Consider the following 23,845-nt stretch of genomic DNA (forward strand, 5'->3'; position numbering starts at 1 on the left):
ATAATAATACAAAATTAAATTATTTAAATAGGTCTTACGAATACAGAAGTTAAAAGTAACATGTTAGAAATGGAATTAGAGCCAAATTTAGAAATAGGAATTTGAGGCAACCGCAAACATTCGGTGAAGGTTTCTTAGATATTGATAAGTAGATAACCAGATACTCCAGGAAATTAAAGATGTGGTCATTTGGTAGCTATGAGTTCCACAATGAATATATTTAAATCCCTAGGAATAAGATCCCTAAATACATTGAATAGGTAAGAAATGAACTATTGATCTGTTCAATCTGGATTAGGGAACAGTTCTTCTGAATATGTACCGATGTAGATTGGACTTCAATAGGAGAAAGCTGACACAATAAATACAGATATGAGCCTCGCAGGCGGACAGTCTTAGTGCCCACACAGGCTCTTCATTGGGGAAATCATTGACTGCACACTTAAAAAAAAAAAAAAAAAAAAATGTTTTCCTGACGTACCTGGACATCATTATTGAGATAATTGAAAGGGCTTATTTCCCAAAGATTAACTAAATTGATTGGCTCACATACTGGAGTGAAATATACACTCACCTAAAGGATTATTAGGAACACCATACTAATACTGTGTTTGACCCCCTTTCGCCTTCAGAACTGCCTTAATTCTACATGGCATTGATTCAACAAGGTGCTGAAAGCATTCTTTAGAAATGTTGGCCCAAATTGATAGGATAGCATCTTGCAGTTGATGGAGATTTGTGGGATGCACATCCAGGGCATGAAGCTCCCGTTCCACCACATCCCAAAGATGCTCTATTGGGTTGAGATCTGGTGACTGTGGGGGCCAGTTTAGTACAGTGAACTCATTGTCATGTTCAAGAAACCAATTTGAAATGATTCGACCTTTGTGACATGGTGCATTATCCTGCTGGAAGTAGCCATCAGAGGATGGGTACATGGTGGTCATAAAGGGATGGACATGGTCAGAAACAATGCTCAGGTAGGCCGTGGCATTTAAACGATGCCCAATTGGCACTAAGGGGCCTAAAGTGTGCCAAGAAAACATCCCCCACACCATTACACCACCACCACCAGCCTGCACAGTGGTAACAAGGCATGATGGATCCATGTTCTCATTCTGTTTACGCCAAATTCTGACTCTACCATCTGAATGTCTCAACAGAAATCGAGACTCATCAGACCAGGCAACATTTTTCCAGTCTTCAACTGTCCAATTTTGGTGAGCTTGTGCAAATTGTAGCCTCTTTTTCCTATTTGTAGTGGAGATGAGTGGTACCCGGTGGGGTCTTCTGCTGTTGTAGCCCATCCGCCTCAAGGTTGTACGTGTTGTGGCTTCACAAATGCTTTGCTGCATACCTCGGTTGTAACGAGTGGTTATTTCAGTCAAAGTTGCTCTTCTATCAGCTTGAATCAGTCGGCCCATTCTCCTCTGACCTCTAGCATCAACAAGGCATTTTCGCCCACAGGACTGCCGCATACTGGATGTTTTTCCCTTTTCACACCATTCTTTGTAAAGCCTAGAAATGGTTGTGCGTGAAAATCCCAGTAACTGAGCAGATTGTGAAATACTCAGACCGGCCCGTCTGGCACCAACAACCATGCCACGCTCAAAGTTGCTTAAATCACCTTTCTTTCCCATTCAGACATTCAGTTTGGAGTTCAGGAGATTGTCTTGACCAGGACCACACCCCTAAATGAATTGAAGCAACTGCCATGCGATTGGTTGGTTAGATAATTGCATTAATGAGAAATTGAACAGGTGTTCCTAATAATCCTTTAGGTGAGTGTATGTCTAAATAGTAATCATACCTATTGATAAATATAATTTGAATACATTTCTCAAAAGAAATTAGGAATAGGAGAAAGAACAGCGGTTAGGATGCAGAGCAATGTTAACCAAAATTGAAGAAGGTTGAGAAAGAAGAGTTTGTTATTTGTGGGACAAATGTACTGCCACGATAGATTCTGATGGTGATTGATTGGAATATGAGGGAAAATAAAGAAGTTACTAAAGGTGTAACATAACTAATTTAATGAAACATAGTAATGGCAAGTTATAAAACTTTGGAAATAGTCCTTTCACAAACAGAAATACCCTATCAATTAGGAAGAGGGGGGCAGGGGGCAAGGGCCGTGACACTACTCCCCCTGTTCGCCTGAGCAGACAAGCAAGAGAGAGAGATAGAGATAGAGAGAAGGCAGAGACTGTAACTACGTGTAAGGGTTCATAACTTACTACAAACAGAGTAAGAGTGTAATGAATGGTAATTTACACTGCTTGTATTATAATGATAATAATATTGATGTTGATACAGATGAATACGGCACATACTAGATGACAATGGCATACAAATAATAATAATGAAAATAGGAATAATAGGAGTTGTTCCTAATTACATGTAAATAATTTTAAATGATGGTTTGTTGGGAAAAAGGTATTGAGAATCAAAGAGTAATAATTGCCATCATTTACTCAACTACTTTTAACTATGGTGTTGAAGGAGCTGCTGTAATATGTTTCAATGTTTTGAAAGTTTGACAGCTCCACAAAAAAAGAGTATCTACACTAGGAAGTATAGCTGATTCAGTAACACAGGAGATATGATGCTGCTGACGACAGCTGAGTGCTGTACTGAAATAATTTGATAAATGAGATAAATTGGAATTAATATTATTATTATTTTGAATTGTCCCTTTACTAGAAACCTTATAGATTGTGCGACTGTCAACTAATGTGAAAGAGATGCCTTTTATAATGAGGATCTCTGCTGTTGTGTGAACCACACATTGTGTCTTCAGATGACTGATTTATTCCACATGGCAGATATGCACATTATGAATCGTGTCCTGAAGGAACCAATGTTTGACCCGTAGTGGCAGATGTGCATAGGGAGAAGACGCTGGTGTTCTCGTTGAGACACAGTAGGCCGAGAGCGCGGCATCTTGAACAGACCGATGTTGAGGTGCACAACGCTGAAGTGATGGTTGACTCAGTGGAGAAATAAGTTCAAATACTGTAATTAAAGGTTTTCTAGATTATAGGAATCTACAATATATTGTGAAACAGCTCAGATGATGTCCGCAGTAGCATATATTCTTGTATTGATAGTTTAATTTATAATGTACTATTAGTGTCAGAATCAATCCATTGTCCTTCTCTTAAGATTTGTAGAATGTACAATGTTTATAAATTAAAACACAACAAATATATGTACAATACAGTTTAAAAACTGAATTTGTAAAAATAACATTTTGCTGACTTTTGTATTTTCTTAGAAGCAACAAAATGTATGTGTTATGTAGGTTGAAACTAGGGTTTGACTTTTATGACCTGGGGCAGGATGAAATGTAATTTGAGATGCACTGTAAAACCTCCAGGAAATTGCAACTGGCCACTGCACCTTCCATAAGAGAGCTTAAACATTTGCTAATGCATTGGTTGCCTCACAGGCACTCTTTCCTTGTTTGCCCATCTGGTGCATGGTGTTGGCCACACGGGCAAAGTGGGGATGTGTGCATTAGTCTTAAATTGGTTTGCCCCAGGTTTTATAGTAACAGCTTAGCAATATTGTAGAACTTGCCACATTTGTCAAACTCATAATCCTGCAAAAGTTCATATGCAAATAGATTGTGTTCAAAAGCTTAAATGTTGTGGATATAAATATATACTTGTAATAATGTATAGGTTTTCTAAATGGGTTGAAACCTATCCCGTAGGAAGGCTGAAGTAGTAACAGTAGCAAAAATACTGTTAAGGGATGATATATGTAGATTTCGCATTCCAGGGAAATTTCCAGCGATAGGAACACTCACTTCACTGGGACAATAGTGCAGGAACTATGCAAAGTCCTGCGAGGTAAACAACATTTTCACTGCCCAACACTCTCAGTCAGCTGGAGCAGTGGAGAGACAAAATGGGATATTAAAGAATAAGCTGGCTAAAATATGCAAACAAACAAGACTGGGGAAACCAGTCTAGAAGAAGCTGACATCAGCATCACCCTGCAGCTAACAGCACAGGGCCAGAGCAGTGGCCCTAAAGGAGCAACAGGAGGCACATGTCCACAAATACCGGGTGACGTGCTAGTAACCTCTCCCCTTTCGCATATTGACATCACAAACACTAACATGTACACTGATAAAGTACAACTGATGATTCGACAGTGACGAGACAGCCACCTGACCAGTGGAAACGCCTGCCTCCAACTGTCTTATCAGTTTACAAAAGACTTGAATCTGTCAAGGTGCTGAGTGTGCTCTTATGTGCCCCATAACACTGAGGGAGGCATTCCCATGATCCCAGTTCCCTTGAATGCAGAAGATAACTGTGCTATATGGAAACATTATAGAATAGATATGAGTATTTGCAATACTGTTAATGCATCTGCCTCAAAGTTTACTGAACAGATTCATGATCTTATGGATCACATTCGTAAAGAAGTAACTAAAAATCCACCAGACCTTGGAGTAGTCTCTTGGGAGCTGGATAAGTGGCTCCCTCGGAAGAATTGGTGCAATTATAGCCCAGAGTCTGCTTTTTATCCTTGGCATACTCATTCTTCTCTATATTTGTTTTGTACTGATTAAGTGTTGTTGTGCTTGCACTGCTAGAGAAATGCAGAACAGCCTTACTCCTGTTGAAATAAAGGAGTCTGTTAAAATAATGTATGAGGAAATGCTGCAAGAACGCAGTGATATAATGGATCTTATGAATATAACCTAATTACACTGAATGATGTCCACTATTCCCCCTGAGATTAAGGTTTACAACTTTAGGGTCTTATCAAGGCTCTGTATAAAAGTATGATTGTCCTTCATAGGACAAAATGGGGGAGTGTGGAAGGAAAGTTAGAAATTATTTCCCTCATATCTATTTTACTCACTTGTATACTTAAGAAAGATAAGGTCAAGCTAGAAGGTCAGGCCAGAAGGTAGTTTGATTTCTGTTTGTTATTCACGATGAGAATCTTGGAGACAATGTCAAACAGTATGATTGAAGTGCCTGCTCCCTAATCCATGTGTTGACCTATGAACTCTGTCTTATAATGATATATATTCTGCTTAGCTAACTCTCTAAGATAATATAGTAATGACTTTGTGATTGTAACCAGATCTTTGTTTTTTGTGTATAAAAGCCTCTGACTTTTAAATGAAGGCAAAGCGACTTTGGGATCTTCTTGATTCACTGTTCCTCTCCACGCTGCGTGTATTAAAGGCATTGCAACTAACGTTCCAACCTGATTGAAGATGATTGTTCTTCCACATGGCCTATAATTAATTTCCATAATTTCTTTAAGTACTGAGGGAGATATACCATCTGGCCCAGGTGATTTGTTTGTTTTTAATTGTGCTAGTCCCTTTAGTACCTCCTCCTCATTTATCCTGATCTCTCTCAGGGTTTGACTGGAGTGGTTGTTAACCTGTGGCATGTTATCTGTTTTTTCTTTTGTAAAAACCTCTGTGCAATACTCCTTTAGAACATTTGCCATATCTTGTTCACTTTCCATTTTTGCCCTTTATCTGTTTGAGTTCCTCCTTTATTGACCTCTTGCTGTTGGAGTATTGAAAAATACTCTTTGCATTAATTTTAGCTCCAAGAGCTAAGTTTCTTTCTATTTCCCTCTTTGCTCTATTTCCCTCAAACCAGAGGAGCTTTTCCAGAATTGCAGGAACAAATGGACCCGGGGACACAAATGGAAATTGTGCTTAAAGGCATTCAAGACAGAAAACAGGAGACACTTCTTCATACAGAGAGTTGTTACAATCTGGAACAAACTCCCCAGCGATGTGGTTGAAGCTGACAATTAGGGAACATTCAAAAATAGACAGGACATGATCCTTGGATCACTTTGTTTTAATGGCCACCAAACAAGCACGATGGATCAAATGGCCTCCTCTCATTTGTAAACTATATGTTCTTATATTTGTATAGTTTTTCCTCAATTCACAATAGATTTCAACAATCTGAAAGTGATGTATAAACCAGCAAACTTGTTGATGATAGTAGGATATTTTGCATGGTTTGTGTTGTTTTCATTTGGTACTGAGAAATCATTAGCAACAAACACTTGCAGGATTTTTAAGTAGCACAAGTTTAGGAGCATAGATAAGGCTGTTGTCTTATCAGGGTTCATAAAGGTTTGTGTGAAAATAATTTATGGACAATTCATTGAAAAAAAAAAACAGATTCTCAAGGAGTAAAATATAATAAAGAGATAAACTAAAATGCCTCTATAATAGGCATAGTAAAAAAATAAGACTAAATGACTGAATTACCATTAACAATTCAGTGCAATTACAAGTCACAAACATTTACAAGTGCTGCAATCAAAACTGACATGGTGTATAACTAACACTGGTAAACAAAACATCAAGTAAAGAAAGGATACACAGCATATCAGCATGTGGCCAAATAACTCCTATTAAATCATGTTTAATTATATTAGTATTTATATGTTATAAAGTTATAAAGAAAGATTGTTGTGATAGGACATTGAAAATGATTGGAATGTATGTATGTAGTATTACTACAACTACTATCTATCCAAGTCGAGAAACATAATTCATTAATTTAAATACAGTTAAGCAGAATTAATTAATAATTTGTTAGAAATACAAACTATGATTTTTTTTTTTTTTTTTTTTTTCGATATCCAGATTATGAACTGTGTTGCTTGTGTGTGGCTGCTTCTTGCCCTCTTTACCACCAGCTGCCGAGGAGCACAGCGGTGCACAATCCAAGGATGCTGTCTTTCCCTTTCAATTTCTGATTTTTTTCTGTTTATTTTGTACAGACTGTGGGTACAGTTTTTAATCTCCATTTCTTGGTAAAGCACATTGCAACTTCTACAAAAAAAGTGAGCCCTACAAATTACAGGATGATCTCTTGATCTGAGAAAATCCTTTCCTTTACGTTTACATTTTAACTTTAATAAATGGCCCTATTTATGGGATCATTTGTGTTCCACTAGGTGCAGCGTGTTCCATGTGCAATTTTCTTATTTTATAGCGCAAAAAAATACATTAGCATATATATATTTATATAAGAATGGTATTATAATGTAGTTCATGGATATACAGTTAGATTCTTAAAAAAATACGAGGGTTTTGTGCTTTAAACGGGGCATTTTAAATCCTGTTTTGTGGGGAAACGAGATCCATCTGCTCATGCCTTCATGTTTCAGGGTTTCCCACATCTATATTAATAAATGTGGGTGCTTGAATGTCGAAAAAGTAATATCTAATTAAACATATTTTCCAAAAAAATTTAATAATAGAAGGGATTTCATATGGCGCTACATGCAATGTTAGGCAGGATGTTGTAAAGGGAGACAACTGACATGCAAAGACAATATGTTCACTCGCTGCCCACTAAAAACTTTTTTCGACGATTATGTACAATATACACTCACCTAAAGGATTATTAGGAACACCTGTTCAATTTCTCATTAATGCAATTATCTAACCAACCAATCACATGGCAGTTGCTTCAGTGCATTTAGGGGTGTGGTCCTGGTCAAGACAATCTCCTGAACTCCAAACTGAATGTCTGAATGGGAAAGAAAGGTGATTTAAGCAATTTTGAGCGTGGCATGGTTGTTGGTGCCAGACGGGCCGGTCTGAGTATTTCACAATCTGCTCAGTTACTGGGATTTTCACGCACAACCATTTCTAGGGTTTACAAAGAATGGTGTGAAAAGGGAAAAACATCCAGTATGCGGCAGTCCTGTGGGCGAAAATGCCTTGTTGATGCTAGAGGTCAGAGGAGAATGGGCCGACTGATTCAAGCTGATAGAAGAGCAACTTTGACTGAAATAACCACTCGTTACAACCGAGGTATGCAGCAAAGCATTTGTGAAGCCACAACACGTACAACCTTGAGGCGGATGGGCTACAACAGCAGAAGACACCACCGGGTACCACTCATCTCCACTACAAATAGGAAAAAGAGGCTACAATTTGCACAAGCTCACCAAAATTGGACAGTTGAAGACTGGAAAAATGTTGCCTGGTCTGATGAGTCTCGATTTCTGTTGAGACATTCAGATGGTAGAGTCAGAATTTGGCGTAAACAGAATGAGAACATGGATCCATCATGCCTTGTTACCACTGTGCAGGCTGGTGGTGGTGGTGTAATGGTGTGGGGGATGTTTTCTTGGCACACTTAAGGCCCCTTAGTGCCAATTGGGCATCGTTTAAATGCCACGGCCTACCTGAGCATTGTTTCTGACCATGTCCATCCCTTTATGACCACCATGTACCCATCCTCTGATGGCTACTTCCAGCAGGATAATGCACCATGTCACAAAGGTCGAATCATTTCAAATTGGTTTCTTGAACATGACAATGAGTTCACTGTACTAAACTGGCCCCCACAGTCACCAGATCTCAACCCAATAGAGCATCTTTGGGATGTGGTGGAACGGGAGCTTCGTGCCCTGGATGTGCATCCCACAAATCTCCATCAACTGCAAGATGCTATCCTATCAATATGGGCCAACATTTCTAAAGAATGCTTTCAGCACCTTGTTGAATCAATGCCACGTAGAATTAAGGCAGTTCTGAAGGCGAAAGGGGGTCAAACACAGTATTAGTATGGTGTTCCTAATAATCCTTTAGGTGAGTGTATATGCAAAATCATATTGTTGAAATATTTAGTTTGATACCCATTTTCACTAAAATCAATTATATTCAAGGACATGAAAAGGAATTTCAAAATCCATAGGACATTCAAGAATATTCAAGGTGTGTAAGAACCCTGTCTTACAGTGTAAAGGGATTTCTGACTGGATTGTGTATAGATCACAAAACTTAAAGATAAAAACAATACAAGTAGCTAAATGCAATAACAACAAAACATCTGTTAATGTGCCCTGTGAGAAAGACTTGTGTGTACATTTCCCCTCCATGGATTGTGCTACTTAAGTTACTTATAAATATATTTTAATGTAATACATTCACAGTACATTATGCCGTGTCATTTTTAAAATAGATATTTAAGCATTCTATGGAAAAGATATAATTTTTATATGGTGTATCATCTGTAATGATTAATCCAATAACCCGTTTTTCATATAATACTGACATTAGAAATGTAGCAGTCCAAATGACTGTTCTTACTAGTTTCCACAAGCTTTTTTAAGCGGTGCTTAATGTAATCAACTATGTTAATAAGAATAATCCACCCCTTCCCTAAATATTTTTATTTTGATAAATATTAAATTATTAAGTTACCATAAAAGTTTTAAAATCACCAGGAATCCCTTTGTAGAAGACTGATTAAATCATTGTTTCTTGTTTACATGTAGCGTGCTTTCAGTTTTACACCATACAGCTTTTTTTTTTTTTTTTTTTTAACAGCCTTACCTTTCAGATGCTTCTGGTATCTCTGCAGTTCTGGTGCTAAAAATCCACTTAAGGGCCCGAGGCACCCCATAGTGTTGAGTACAGAGTCTTCTTCATCTATGTCAACCTCTTCATCACTGTCCTGCCCTTTACCCAGCTTTCTGCAACAACACAGTTCATATAGCATTTACCCAAAATCTGTTTTTAATTATTCTTATTTATAAAATATTGTGAGAAAATAAGAATAAGAGGATGCTCTGATGTGCATCCTCCCACCGAACTAATACATATTTTTGTTGAGCTTGTTCTTACAAAAAAATATTTTCTGTTTCAAGATCAATACTATTGGCAAATAACTGGAATTGCATTGTGATCATCCGTATATTTGGAATAACACTTTCTCTAAGAATCTTGTTTTCTATAAATGATACAATTATGTTTTTGTGGTTTGGAAGGGTTCTGCATATTTATTTGCAGTACATTAATAGTTGGAGGAACACTATTAAGTTTACACAGTGGCGTGTCCTGAACACTTAGAATGGGGTGGCCAAGAAGGGGCACAAACCCAATTTAGGGGGGCCATCCTTAATCGATGCAAGGTGGATTTTGTTAATATATTTATAGTGGTTCAACATCTTAAATGATTCAGCTTAGGTTTAGTACATTTCTCTCTTCAAATAAATCATAATTCAATTCCAAAATAAATATTGGCACTGTCAAATGATTAGTATAACTTAGTTTATTCACAAACGGTAAATAGAGAAATTGCAAACAAATTATAAATAATAATTCAAATTAAAAAAAAACTATATATATATATATATATATATATATATATATATATATATATAACACATACATATACACACACAATAACCCAAACCCCAGCAGCACTGTGCAAAAAGACAAAACAGACATGAGTATTGCTCATTTGTGGTGTATGGCCCAAAAACAAAATATCAAACTGTACATTTAAAACAGCTGAATACACCTGTTTTTGTGCTGGGTGGCAAAAGGTTTGATAAACATGTCCATGTCAAGTGCCTTGGCTCTTCTAGCCTCAATGCTGATAACACCCAGGTTACTCAATCTGTTTGGTGTTCGTGAGCTGTCTTCTCACTCCACTTTGACACGGGCAGCCTCAGTGACTCAAACTGTCTTTCCATGCTCTCACACACTGCATGAAAGTCTAACACTGACATCAGTGCCCGTATTCATAAAACATATCAGAATAACTACTAGGAATCACATGAAAAGCTAGTTTGGGAGTAAATGTACTCCTCCCTTAGAGTAGCAGGTAGAAGTTAGGTAGGATCCAATTGTAGGGAATTTTACAATTGTACCTGCATTTTACGACAGTTTAGATGAGAAAACAGCTCACTGTGACATAAAAAAAAACTAAAAAAAACTAAACAGAAAACAAACAAACAGAAGCAAAAATACAACTATATGAATATGCTAAGCTAACCCAACCTTTATTTGATTATAATTTGACATGAAATGAAAAGCATTTCCCCTTATTCCTTCATTACTATGCCGTTAAGGTGCTACATGGAATGAAAATGCTATTTTATATTTCACGTTCATAATCACAATAAATAATTATCAATATAAGAACATAAAGTTTACATGAGAGGACGCCTTTCGACCCATCATGCTCATTTGTTTTCCATTAGTAACTAAGTGATCCAAGGACCCTATCTAATCTATTTTTAAATGTTCCCAAATTTTCAGCTTCTACCACATCGCTGGAGAGTTCCAGATTGTAACAACTTTCTGTGTGAAGAAGTATCTCCTATTTTCAGTCTTGAATGCCATGGAGCCCAATTTCCATTTATGTCCCTGGGTCCATGTGTCACTACAGATCTGGAAAAGCTCCTCTGGTTTGATATGGTCAATGCCTTTCATGATTTTGAAGACTTGAATTAAGTCCCATGTAGTCTTCGCTGTTCCAGGGTGAAAAGGTTCAGTTCCCTCAGTCTCTCCGAGTAGGATTCCCTTCAAACCTGGAATAAGTCTGGTTGCTCTCCTCTGAACAGCGATATCTTTCTTGAAGTGTTGTGCCCAGAACTGTACACAGTTTTCCAAATGAGGTCTAACTAGTGCACTATATAGTCTTAACATTACTTCCCTTGTTTTAAATTCTACACTTTTGACAATATACCCTAACATTCTGTTTGCCTTTTTTTATTGCTTCCCCACATTGCTTGGATGGAGAAAGCGAGGAGTCCACATAAACTCCTAGGTCGTTCTCATGCATTACTTCCTCCAGTGTGTAATTATAGTGGTCATTTTTGACCACTTCAAGTTCACTATAATTTCATATATGTCATTTCATTACACCTGCATGTAATACCAGTAGAAGCAACTCTTCTCTTCCTATACATAAACCAGTTCAAAATCCATCTACTTTCATGACCCTGAATACCTGCAGCTTCCAATTTGAGGATCAGTCTTTGGTGCGGAACCTTGTCAAAAGCTTTCTGAAAATCTAAGCATATCACATCATATGTTTTCACGTGATATACGTTCAAAAGTTCAAAAAACTCTAATAAATTAGTAAAACATGATTTGCCTCATCTAAACACATCTAAGATGCTCCTCTACTTTCTGTCAAAAATGTTACATGTAAAGCAGGTGAGACTGATAGGTCTGTAATTTCCTGGCTCAGATTTGTCCCCATTCTTGTGGATAGGCATGACTTTTGCAGTTTTCCAATCTGTTGCAACATTCCCTGTTCTAAGTGTGAATTGTAACATTTTAGTTGCAGCCTATAAATAATATCCCTCAGTGCTTCACGTACTGTCGGAAATATACCATCTGGCCCAGGTGATTTTCTGCTAGTGCTTTTAGTACCTCCTCTTTATTTATCATAATATCTCTTAGAGTTTGACTGGACTGATTTTTAACCTGTGGTATGTTATCTGTTTTTCCTTCTGTAAAAACCTCTGTGAAATACTCATTTGCCAGGGGATGTGCCTACTGACTGGAAGATGGCAAATGTCATACCAACCCACAAGAAAGGGGACAAAACTGAGCCAGGAAATTACAGACCAATCAGTCTCACCTGCATCACCTGTAAAATTTTGGAATAAATGATTAGACAGAAAATAGAGGAGCATCTTAATGAAAACCATATTCTTGGGAGATAGATAACATGGGTTTGGACGAGGCTGATCATGTCCTACTAATTTATTCAAATTTTTTGAACATGAAACTGCAGCTGTAGATCATGTGAAAGCAAATAAAATGATAAACTTAGATTTTCAAAAAGCTTTTGATAAGGTTCCACACCAAAGACTGATCCTCAAATTGGAAGCTGTAGGCATTCAGGGTAATGTAAGTAGATGGATTATGAACTGGTTAATGTATAGGAAACACAGAGTGTCGATTAGAGGAGTTGCTTCTAACTGGAGTGAGGTTGTTAGTGGAGTTCCACAGGGATCAGTACTAGGGCCTTTGCTTTTTCTAATCTATATTAATGATCTGGACTCTGGGACCACATCAAACCAGAGGAGCTTTTCCAGATCAGCAGGTACACATGCACCCAGGGACATAAATGGAAATTGGGCTTCAAGGCATTAAAGATGGAAAACAGAAAACACTTCTTCACAGAGAGAGTTGTCACAATCTGGAACAAACTCTCCAACGATGTGGTAGAAGCTGAAAATTTGTTTGTAAACTTTCTTATGTTTCTCATGAGAATAGGGATTTAGTTTTGTATGGATTTGGGGATTTTTCAAGCTAGTTTTATTAGTATTAGTTTTAGAAAAAAATAGTTTCTTTGATAGCTTCCTGTATTCCTTTTTTTTCCTAATTTGTGAAAATAAATATGACTGAACTTCTTACGACTGAATGACTGGTTTCATATGGTGGCTTTTTGGGAGACTAGTTGGGGTCTAACCTGTGCGGGGAATGCAACAGGGTAACGTGAAGTTATTATTATTATTATTTATTCCTCACCATAAAGAAATAAAGCGGAGCAGCGTAGTCAAGGTAAATGGTAAACGATGGATTTTTCTGAGGGACGCTTATAGCAATTTTGGGGGTTTCTCCCCCATTATAACAGCCACATGCTTGCTACATGCAGTCCTGATTACATTGTACAGTGCAACATCTATCTGAATTATGTGGTCTGCAACACACTCCTACCACTAATCCTCCCAGGGCCGGTGTTACCTATAGGCAGAGTAGGCAATTGCCTACGGCCTTGGGCTTGGAGGCAGGGCCTCCATAACCGTAACATCCCAATATGCAAGTGTAACGGGGCTCATTCGTGTCATAATGAGATTGTTATGAAGTGACCTAACCCCTCGCCAAAAGTAGTAGTAGTGTTAATCCTCCTGTGGTAAGAAGCCCAGTCTGTTGGTGTAGGGGGTTTAACACTGTACTACGTTGGAGTGCTGGAGGTTCGTGTCTCGAATCCCGGATGGGGAACCCCAACCCCCATTGGCCACACCTGTCCACCTATCAAGTCTAGGGCCTCCAAATGTCTAGAACCGGCTCTGAATCCTCCAGATTTTTTCTTCAAAAGGTTAACCCACAAAGATCCTGTTTAGCAGGATCTAATTTGAGTTCTTCTGCCTCAATGTCGTTTCCGATATATAATGCTACCCCACCTCTCTTCTGCCTCTCTTCTAAACTGTGTGTATCCTGTCAGCTTGTATTCATCACCATCATTTTCAATAAGCCATGTTTCTGTCACTCCTACAACATCATAGTCACACACCAGAATGTGGCTAAAGGTTTAACATCTTGTTCCTTATACTCCTGTTTTTAGGTACTAACATATCGGGATTTGCCTACTAGGAGTTTGACTTTTTTTAGTAGAACATCTCCCATTGTCAGAGCTCTCTGTGCCCCTGGTCCCTAGATAAGAGCAGACCTGTAGTACAGAATATAATTGTGCATGAGAAGCAGTAATGGAAGCAAGGCATGTGGACAGCGCTGCTCAATGCCAATGTAGTATGCTTTTGATAACATATATCAGAAGGAGAAAAGGAGCTCAGTGTGCCAAGTACCTGCAGAATGTCTGTGCACATATAAGCATGAAAAGGGTATCTGCACCAGAGTTTCAAGGGCATTAGAGAATATGCATGTTGAAGTGTAACGTACCAGAGACCTCAGGGAATAAATATCCACACCACAGTGGCTCCTAAGCTCAATGCTGTAAACATCAGTGCATTGTCCTCTACATACACATGTATGTTGTTGCTTGGTTTGTATAAGAACCACACACCACAATGCTGTAAACATCAGTGCATTGTCCTCTACAGCATTGTGGTGTGTGGTTCTTATACAAACCAAGCAACAACATAAATGTCTTTTCTGGACTAAAGCCAAATTATGATAAATGCACTATGTTACATATAGGGTCACTTACAGATACAAACTTTACATTACCTTGTAGTTTGCCAAAAAAAAAAAAAAAAAATACTGATAGCCCAGTGGACATACTATAAAGTGAATTACAGTAAAAAATGAATAAAACTCGATAAGATTTTGCAGCCATGGAAAGGTGAAAATCTTGCTGCCTATGAAAAAGTTACTGTTATAACTTAACTTATTAACTTATTGTATCCCAGTTTACATAGTTATTGATGTCATTACCTATGCCGGAAAAATTATTGTCATGTCAAGAAAATTGATCACAGGGGGCCTTTTATTGTAAATGGAAGAATTCATGAAGCAGTAAATCTAGAAGGATGAAAATTCCACAGACTGGAGCTGTTTTTTAAATTATTTTATTGAAAGGGTGTGAGATTCAAGGCCAAGTATGTGATTTGAAACTATCCTTCCATGAATAACCAATAGATAAGGCTTGATACTTATCATAAACTCACCCTGAACTGGACCGGACAGGAGCAGGAAAGGGGGTGATGTTGTAGGTGTACTTCTCTCTTAGTTCTGACAGTTGAGGGAATGGAAAGACAGCCATGGAATAAACAGTCTGCAAAGTAAGTAGATGAAATGTAAATGGATGCAATGAAGGATACATTATGCACACAAATGGAAACCTTCCGACACTCTTGTTTCTTGAATGTTTTCCCTGCCATTTTCATAAACCAAATTCCATTTACTATATAAAAAAACAGCATTTAGTCAAATACTTTTTCTAGATATTAAATATATGAGTGCTTAAAATTACTTTAGAATGCAGGGTGCACATGATGAAAGTTATAGACAAAATAAAAACTAAAATGTTTTTTTTTTTTTTTTTTTAACAGAACTTTTCAATTCTGAGGTGGATTCTCTTCTGTATTATTTCCCCCATTCTTTACAATTGTTCTCCTTGATTTAATGTTTATTAACAGTGCATAATAATATCACTATTTAATATTAGGCTCTTTATTACTTTATAATAATATACTAGTTAATATACCTATATTAAGAAATATAAATCCATAGATATCACTCTCCTTGTATAATTGCAATTCGCCCCGCAACAATTGGTCACAACTGGCCCCCTATAACAATTCGCCCTATCATACGTTCTCCACATGAGCATTTGTAACGTATTGTATGAACTTATTGTAGAGCCACAGAACATTATTTTCACCAGAAAACTGTATATACTAGCATAACATTAGCACAGCAATAACATTACAGTATATATACACCGATCAGCCATAACATTATGACCACCTGCCTAATATTGTGTAGGTCCCCTTTTTGCTGCCAAAACAGCCCAGACCCATCGAGGCATGAACTCCACTAGACCTCTGAAGGTGTGCTGTGGTATCTGCCACCAAGACGTTAGCAGCAGATCCTTTAAGTCCTGTAAGTTGCAAGGTGGGGCCTCCATGGATCGGACTTGTTTGTCCAGCACATCCCACAGATGCTCGATTGGATTGAGATCTGGGGAATTTGGAGGCCAAGTCAACACCTTGAACTCGTGATTCCATCAGACCAGACCACCTTCTTCCATTGCTCTGTGGTCCAATTCTGTTGCTCACATGCCCATTCTAGGCACTTTTGGCAGTGGACAGGGGTCAGCATGGGCACCCTGACTGGTCTGCGGCTACGCAGCCCCATACGCAACAAATTGCGATGCACTGTGTTTTCGGACACCTTTCTATCAGAATCAGCATGAACTTTTTCAGCAATCTGAGCTACAGTAACTCGTCTGTTGGATCGGACCACATGGGCCAGCCTTCGCTCCCCATGTGCATCAATGAGCCTTAGCTGCCTATGGCCGGTTCACCATTTTTTCTACCTTGGACCACTTTAGGTACTGACCACTGCAGACCGGGAACACCCCACAAGAGCTGCGAGATGCTCTGACCCAGGCGTCTAGCCATCACAATTTAGCCCTTGTCACTCAGATCCTTATGCTTGCCCATTTTTCCTGCTTCTAACACATCAACTTTGAGGACAAAGTGTTCACTTGCTGCCTAATATATCCCATGATAATGAGATTATCAGTGTTATTCACTTCACCTGTCAGTGGTCATAATGTTATGGCTGATCGATTATATATATATATATATATATATATATATATATATATATATATATATATTTTTTTTTTTTTCCTAATTTATTAAGGGGTATTAATCTGGAGAGCACTGTGTAAGAAGAATAATATAAATGTTTTATAATTTTCAGTAACTGGTCCCATTATTATTCTTCATACAAATTGACTCTTGATATATTCTGGTATATCGTTGCAGTAATTGACTAATTAATAAATCAACTTATAGAAAATACACTTGTTATTATACAACTGTTGCTAGTAGACATTTGAGATTCTATTAAATTGACCAAATGCTTAAAACAAACAAAACAAACAAAAAAACGCACACAATAGTATGGTCACCAAAACATTCGATTAATCAACATCCGTTGAACACATTTTAAAATAGGTGATAAGGTACTCTGTGTACTAGTTCATAAAGTACTAAGTGTATTTGATGGTGGTTTTCATTTCCCCAGAAGCATTTATCTACAGAAAACTACATTCAAGCATTGGGCTTGGGAATTAGAGCTTCGGGATAACTTGGTGAAATGGAAAGCCCTGTCCTTTACCAACCTGCATCAGGTCATTGGAGTCGATCAGGTTGTGTTCCAGCATCTCCTGGGTCAAACATCCCATAGTACTGTAGAATTCATCAGCACTTTGACAACTCTCTATCCGCCTGAAAGAAAACAAGACAGTAGTGGTGGTGTTTTAATATACTAGTTAAAGGTCAACTAAATAGTTATTTATTGAAAAATAATTATCAAGAAACACAAGCTTTGGTTCATCATTATTCGGGAGGTGAGGTTAATTGATACATTAAAATGTCAGATGTGGCTGACAACACTACACTATGTCACTGCCTGAATGTAACATTATGTACCAAGTTGGGGGAAATTCTATATTATATTTTTGTTATTTCAATAACAACACAATATAATACATTTCTGATTTTATGGGAGAAATATTAAAGTTAATTATATGTAATTGTTTAGTTAAAAACATATAATTCTGTTAACATGTTAGGGATATTTTTATTTTATTTCCTAGCTGTGGTATAATATAATCACCTCCATGTATATTCATACACTTGATGTATTGTATAAAAACAAATTGTAAACAATTGTACAAAAATTGCCAGGTGTCAGCCCACAACTGAATATTATCCAAGTCCCTTTGAATAACCTGTGCTGTCAAGATTGTATCTGTTGAGCCACCTATTTTAGTATCATCTGCAAATTTGACAAGTTTGCTAACTATCCCAGAGTCCAGATCATTAATATAGTTTAGGAAAAGCACAGGCCCTAATACTGATCCCTATGGAACATATCATATAATATGCTTTCTCATCATCTACAGTTGCAGTTGCATTATCCTGTTGAAGGACCCATGACCTGCGACTGAGACAGAGCTTTCTGACACTGGGCAGTACGTTTCACTAAAGAACGCCTTAATAGTCTTGAGATTTAATTGTGCCCTCCAGATTCAAGGCACCCTTTGCCAGACACAGCAAAGCAGCTCCAAAACATAACAGAGCCTCCTCCATGTTTCACTATAGGTATGGTGTTATTTGAAAGCTCTTTTTTTTTTTTTTTTTTTGTCTGCGAACATAGCGCTGATATGACTTGCCAAAAAGCTCCAGTTATGACTCATGTGTCCAGAGGACATTCTCCCAGAAGGATTGTGGCTTGTCAATATGCATTTTAGCAAATTCCAGTCTGGCTTTTTTATGTTTTTCTTTCAAAAGTGAAGTCCTCCTGGGTCTTCCATGGAGGCCACATTCAAAAAGTGATGGATGGTGCGAGCAGAAACTGATACCAAATGGTACAGTGACTACTTTCCTCCATTTAAAAAGGCTGAATTACTTATTACAAGATTGGAGATGTGTGATACTAATTAAAGAAACTCATTTGTTTGGAATATCACTATAATCCAATTATTTATTATCTTTTCTAAGGGGTACCAACAAATGTGTCCAGGCCATTTTAGAATATCTTTGTAGAATGAGCAATAATTCATCTCTTTTCACAGCCTCTTTGCTTTATTCTATGACATACCAAAGGCATGCAAGTATACATGATGCAATAGCTTTTAATTTCATCACTTTTCCATAGGAATGAAGCAATATTTCAATGAGCTATAAGGGTACCAACAAATTTGAGCATGTCTGTATATTCCCTCATTTGGTGTTTTGATGATGGTGGTGGATCTGAAAGCGTCGGCCTATAGGTGTTCAATTGGGTTGAGATCTGGTGACTGCGAAGGCCATAGCATATGTTTCACATTATTTTCATACTCATCAAACAATTCAGTGACATTGTCATCTTGGAAGAGACCACTCCCATCAGGATTGAAATGTTTCACCACAGTGTAGCGTAAGGTACACTTATAAATTTCAATTAAAGAAGTGAATTTATAGTATCACCTTATCACGAATCCTGGAATCTTGTAGAACTCAATTTCTGTAATAATTGGACGCAGACACCAATTCCAAAGATATAAATTGTCAAATTTATTCAAAGACTAAATGTAGCACTACACTAATTATACAAAAGGGAAAAACTAATTAAAATTCAACTCTAGATCAACAAATCAAAGACAAATCACTTCCGTGACCAAATCAAAGACCATGGGATCGCATATGATATCACACAAATCGTTAAACAAAAAAGGTTATAAACACATTGACTACAATACGGGTTAGTAAGATGAAGGTGAGTCTCTCATTAGTATTGTTAGTCGGACATTAAATAACTACGCAGGTTAGTATTTATGTCAGGTAACTTCTTGTTATATATATATATCAGTCTCATTTACGTTTAGGTGCCGAGAAAGATCCTATCATTACTTGTTACCACAATTTCCCTTAACTGATTATTATTCAATGATTAAGGATAGGCAGGGCCACCTATAATCTGTTGTCTATTAACATGTGTCAATTTCAGACTAAACAGTTAAACAGGAATGAGAAGATATTTCTCGGCGTTGACAGATTTTATTTCTAAAATTATCAACAAAACAGTTTAATGCAACACTCATTTATATTTAAGCAAAACTAAATGATATTACACATTCTAGAGTTATGAATCACAGATTAACATTTCGAATTGATTTCTCAAATGTCATGAATGATAAACTGTTAAACTTATCTGAACTTCGTCGCAGAGAGGCCTCTCTGGCTTCGGCCTCAGATAACAGCACACGGCACGAGGTCCGTGTGGTTTGGAACAAAGGCAGTCTGGTTCGGCTTTGTCCAAGAACTTCCACTCAGTCGATGCACCTGGAAGTTGGGGTTTCGCGAAACAGAGTCTTTTCCAAACAGATTTTCCGCAGTCTGTAAAGTTCTTTATTTAATAAAGTCCTTTAAAAGAATTCTTTGTACGGCTCAATCTCCTTCTCCCAGTTTAACTCTTCTGTTGCCGGCAAAGACTTGGTTGGTTTCTGGTTCCGGTTCGGGCAACAGAGCTACAGGTTGAGCTGTGGCAGCGAGTTTCTGGTTCAGGTGAGAGAGAGAGAGACCGTGCGCTGTCCTTTATACGCCTGTCAGATCAATAGGTGATTGGTTCTTGAGTTTTTGAGATTGGATTTCGGTTTCAGCCCCCAGTGTCCTATTGGAGGGGGGGTTGATTTATGACTGATGTCAATCCATGCCATCTTTTGGAAATGCCGGTTGGCCCGGGTTTGTAGCTCTGTGTCGGGATTTCGGCTCTCATCCATTTCAAAGAGTTTTTAATACCTACAGGCCCCCTTCCCCAGACATCTCACAGCAGGATTCCAAACTATTTGGCCTATTCTCGGTGCCATCCTCCCAGACTGTCACTTTGATGTAAACCAGTCCCACGCTTTAAGGAAATGTGATAACTTTGGGGGGAGAGGTCTTCTTTGGATCAGTGCTTCAGCTCAGAGCTAAAATGCTCTTATCAAAATACACCCATCATAATGCTACAACAGGAAAAAGGTATAACATTGTATAACTATATAATGATTTGCAGTGACCCTTCCCTCTAAGCAGAGCCAGCCCTGACCAATTTGGTGCCCTAGGCAAGATTTTAGCTAGTGTGCCCCTTGCATCACAGCCAAATCCACCACCGACCAATGTGTTCAATGTGTCATACACTCACACAGAAACTGCATAGCTTTATGTCTTTGAGAATTTCTTTATTTTAGAAACAAACAAAAAAACACAAAATAAAAACAGTATTAAAGAAACAAGTGACATAAAACAAATTATAAATACAATAAGTGTATTGCACGACAAAACTATATTAACTATATTATGCAAAATGCATAATGTAGCATTGTTCTACAGCCTTACTCACCTTGCCATTCTTGCAGCAAACAAGTGACATACAACAAATTATAAATAAGTGGATGGTTTGTGCAGCACACTTGAAAGAAAAAGTGTATTTCTCCAAATTATGTTATAGGTAATGGAGGTAGTTAAATAGCTGATCGTAATAAGAATGCACAATTCTCATTCATTCCAAACAGTGTGCCTTTATTGCATCACTAGTACTGTATGCAAAATGGTGTCTTCAGTAATTGTAATATTAAGTTTGATGAATATGTACAGTAAGGGAAAAAAGTATTTGATCCCCTGCTGATTTTGTATGTTTGCCCACTGACAAAGAAATTATCAGTCTATAATTTTAATGGTAGGTGTATTTTAACAGTGAGAGAATAACAACCAAAAAATCCAGAAAAATGCATTTCAAAAAAGTTATACATTGATTTGCATGTTAATGAGGGAAATAAGTATTTGACCCCCTATCAATCAGCAAGATTTCTGGCTCCCAGGTGTCTTTTATACAGGTAACGAGCTGAGATTAGGAGCACTCCCTTTAAGAGAGTGCTCCTAATCTCAGTTCGTTACCTGTATAAAAGACACCTGTCGACAGAAGCAATCAATCAATCAGATTCCAAACTCTCTCCACCAAGGTAAACACACATATTCCTTCTTTGGAAAAGTTTCTACCTCATCTCTCGCATTGAGAGTGGCTGCCATTACTGTAGTTACAATTTCAGAATGCAGACTCGTTGTGTCAGGCTGCGTCAGGGGCGTCACAGTACGTGCCCCAGACCAGTTTGGGACTCAGCCGACAATATATACGTTCGTTGGTGCCTGCTCCACCTGCAACTTCTAGACACCTCCCCGCCGGTCTGCTTCAGCCACTTCCTGTCCCTCAACGTCCGTGGTCCCACATAGCTGTAGATTTTGTCACCGATCTCCCCAAATCACAGGGCTACACCACCATCCTGGAAGCCATAGATCGGTTCTCCAAGAACTGCAGGCTTATTCCTCTGAATTGCCTCTGATCAGAAGACCAAAGCAGACCATCACCGCCGTCCAGCACCACAATATCTGCCGGGACAGGAGGTTTGGCTATCCACCCGGCCCATGAAAATGAAGCTCCCTTCTAAGAAGCTCAGTCCCCGATACATCGGTCCTCTCCGGATTCTGCGCCAGATCAATCCAGTCGCTTACCACCTGCAGTTGCCAGCTCCCTTCATTCAATCAACATTCCTGAAAACCATGTGCACTTGTTCAATCACCCTCTGCTCCCATTCGCCCTGCACCTCCCAACTTGGTTTTCTGCTGCTCATATAAACCCTTCACTAACTCTAAGTCTTCTCAAAGTTTTGTCAGTGTTAGCTACAATTCCATGCAGTCTCCTTGTGCCTCGAAATATCGTCGATTCCTTGACCACCTGCTTTACCTCCCGACCATGACTTTGGACTTTCCCCTGATGGCCTGTTTGCCTGATCGCTGTTTCAGTGTCCGGCAGTTTGTAACAATATACACATATACACACACTACTGGTCACACACACCACCATTTTTCCAGTTTTTATTGAAATTCATGCAGTTTAATGTCTCAGTGTAGGAGTGATTAGGAGTGTTTTCATGTGCCAGTGCATTCACAGAGAATATGCAGAAAATGCATTAATTATTATTATTATAGTTAAGGCGATTGCACTGAAAAGTGTAATTTGATGCACTTTGCAATGTGCTTTTATGGACATGTTTTGGAATAGATATTTATTGATTTGTTATTATTTGTTTCATAATGCTACTAAACTAACCTGTCATTTGGAAAATAAAAACAACAGCTTGTGTCTTTTTTCACTCATTATTTAGTATGACAGGGAATAACACAGGCTGTTAAATATGCCTGTTACGGACTGAAAAAGCTTAAGGCCTAATAAATAAATATAAATTAAAAACATTTGCATCCCATCACATTGAAAGGACCTAGTTTGTTCATCTACTTTTTCATTAAGACAAAATGGGGAAGCTATGAATAACACAAATCCTGAATGAGATAAATGTGTCACATTAAATCAAAAATATTAAGAATCCTGCTTTATGAAGCTAACATACTGCAAGAAAACACAAATAAAATTTAAGTTTACTTATCAAGTTTGGAAAATGTACAGTGCTAATGATGAAACAACACTTACTCTCCAAGCTTGTTCCAGATAGCCAGTGCCACTCTCAAAAGGACCTCAGAACCTTCAAAAAACACGGAGTCCCAGATCTTCAGAACAATGTGGTTGGGTAGGCAAGTGGCAAACATGGTCAAGAACCACTGCATTGTGAATACATTGGTGAGGGGGGGCTCATAGCTACCTACAGAAAGGGAAGTAAAAAAAAAAATTAAGCTTTGCTCTTCAGGGTGTAATAAATAATGTCATACCATAAGAACATGTTAGTATTTATTCACTTGCAATTTGTCCTGCCTGATGTGTTGCTGCAATTCATACTAGTCAATTTGTTGGATTTAGTTCTCCATTTCTAATGAACAGTTCATTTTGCTTCACAGAGAAAAAATACTTCTCAAATCTTTATTTTTGGACATTACTCGCCATATAGTTTGAATGTTCTTCAGAACAGTTTTAAAATTCAAAAAGACCGAGTTCACACATCATGTCTACAGTTGTATCTTTTATGTTGTATGTTATTTGTGTCCTGTTCCTTCTTTCACAGAGTGTTTGTCAGTGTTGCGAACACTATTTTGGATCCAACAATCCAATCTGTTT

General features: G+C 37.9%; 1 protein-coding gene across 3 annotated transcripts in view; it reads right to left on the reverse strand.

Annotated features, from left to right (window-relative positions):
- Positions 1 to 23,845, reverse strand: part of tbc1d30 (TBC1 domain family, member 30) — a 104,243-nt gene that overhangs the window by 16,054 nt on the left and 64,344 nt on the right. For all 3 annotated transcript variants that reach the window (XM_066719441.1, XM_066719439.1, XM_066719442.1), the window contains 4 exons: positions 23,267 to 23,435; positions 17,379 to 17,484; positions 15,190 to 15,296; positions 9,368 to 9,507 (listed from right to left, as the gene is read on the reverse strand). In XM_066719441.1, the coding sequence (XP_066575538.1) occupies positions 9,368 to 9,507; positions 15,190 to 15,296; positions 17,379 to 17,484; positions 23,267 to 23,435 (522 nt within the window). The remainder of the gene's footprint in view (positions 1 to 9,367; positions 9,508 to 15,189; positions 15,297 to 17,378; positions 17,485 to 23,266; positions 23,436 to 23,845) is intronic.

This window comes from Amia ocellicauda, chromosome 12 (assembly GCF_036373705.1).
Source record: "Amia ocellicauda isolate fAmiCal2 chromosome 12, fAmiCal2.hap1, whole genome shotgun sequence".
NCBI lineage: Eukaryota > Metazoa > Chordata > Actinopteri > Amiiformes > Amiidae > Amia > Amia ocellicauda.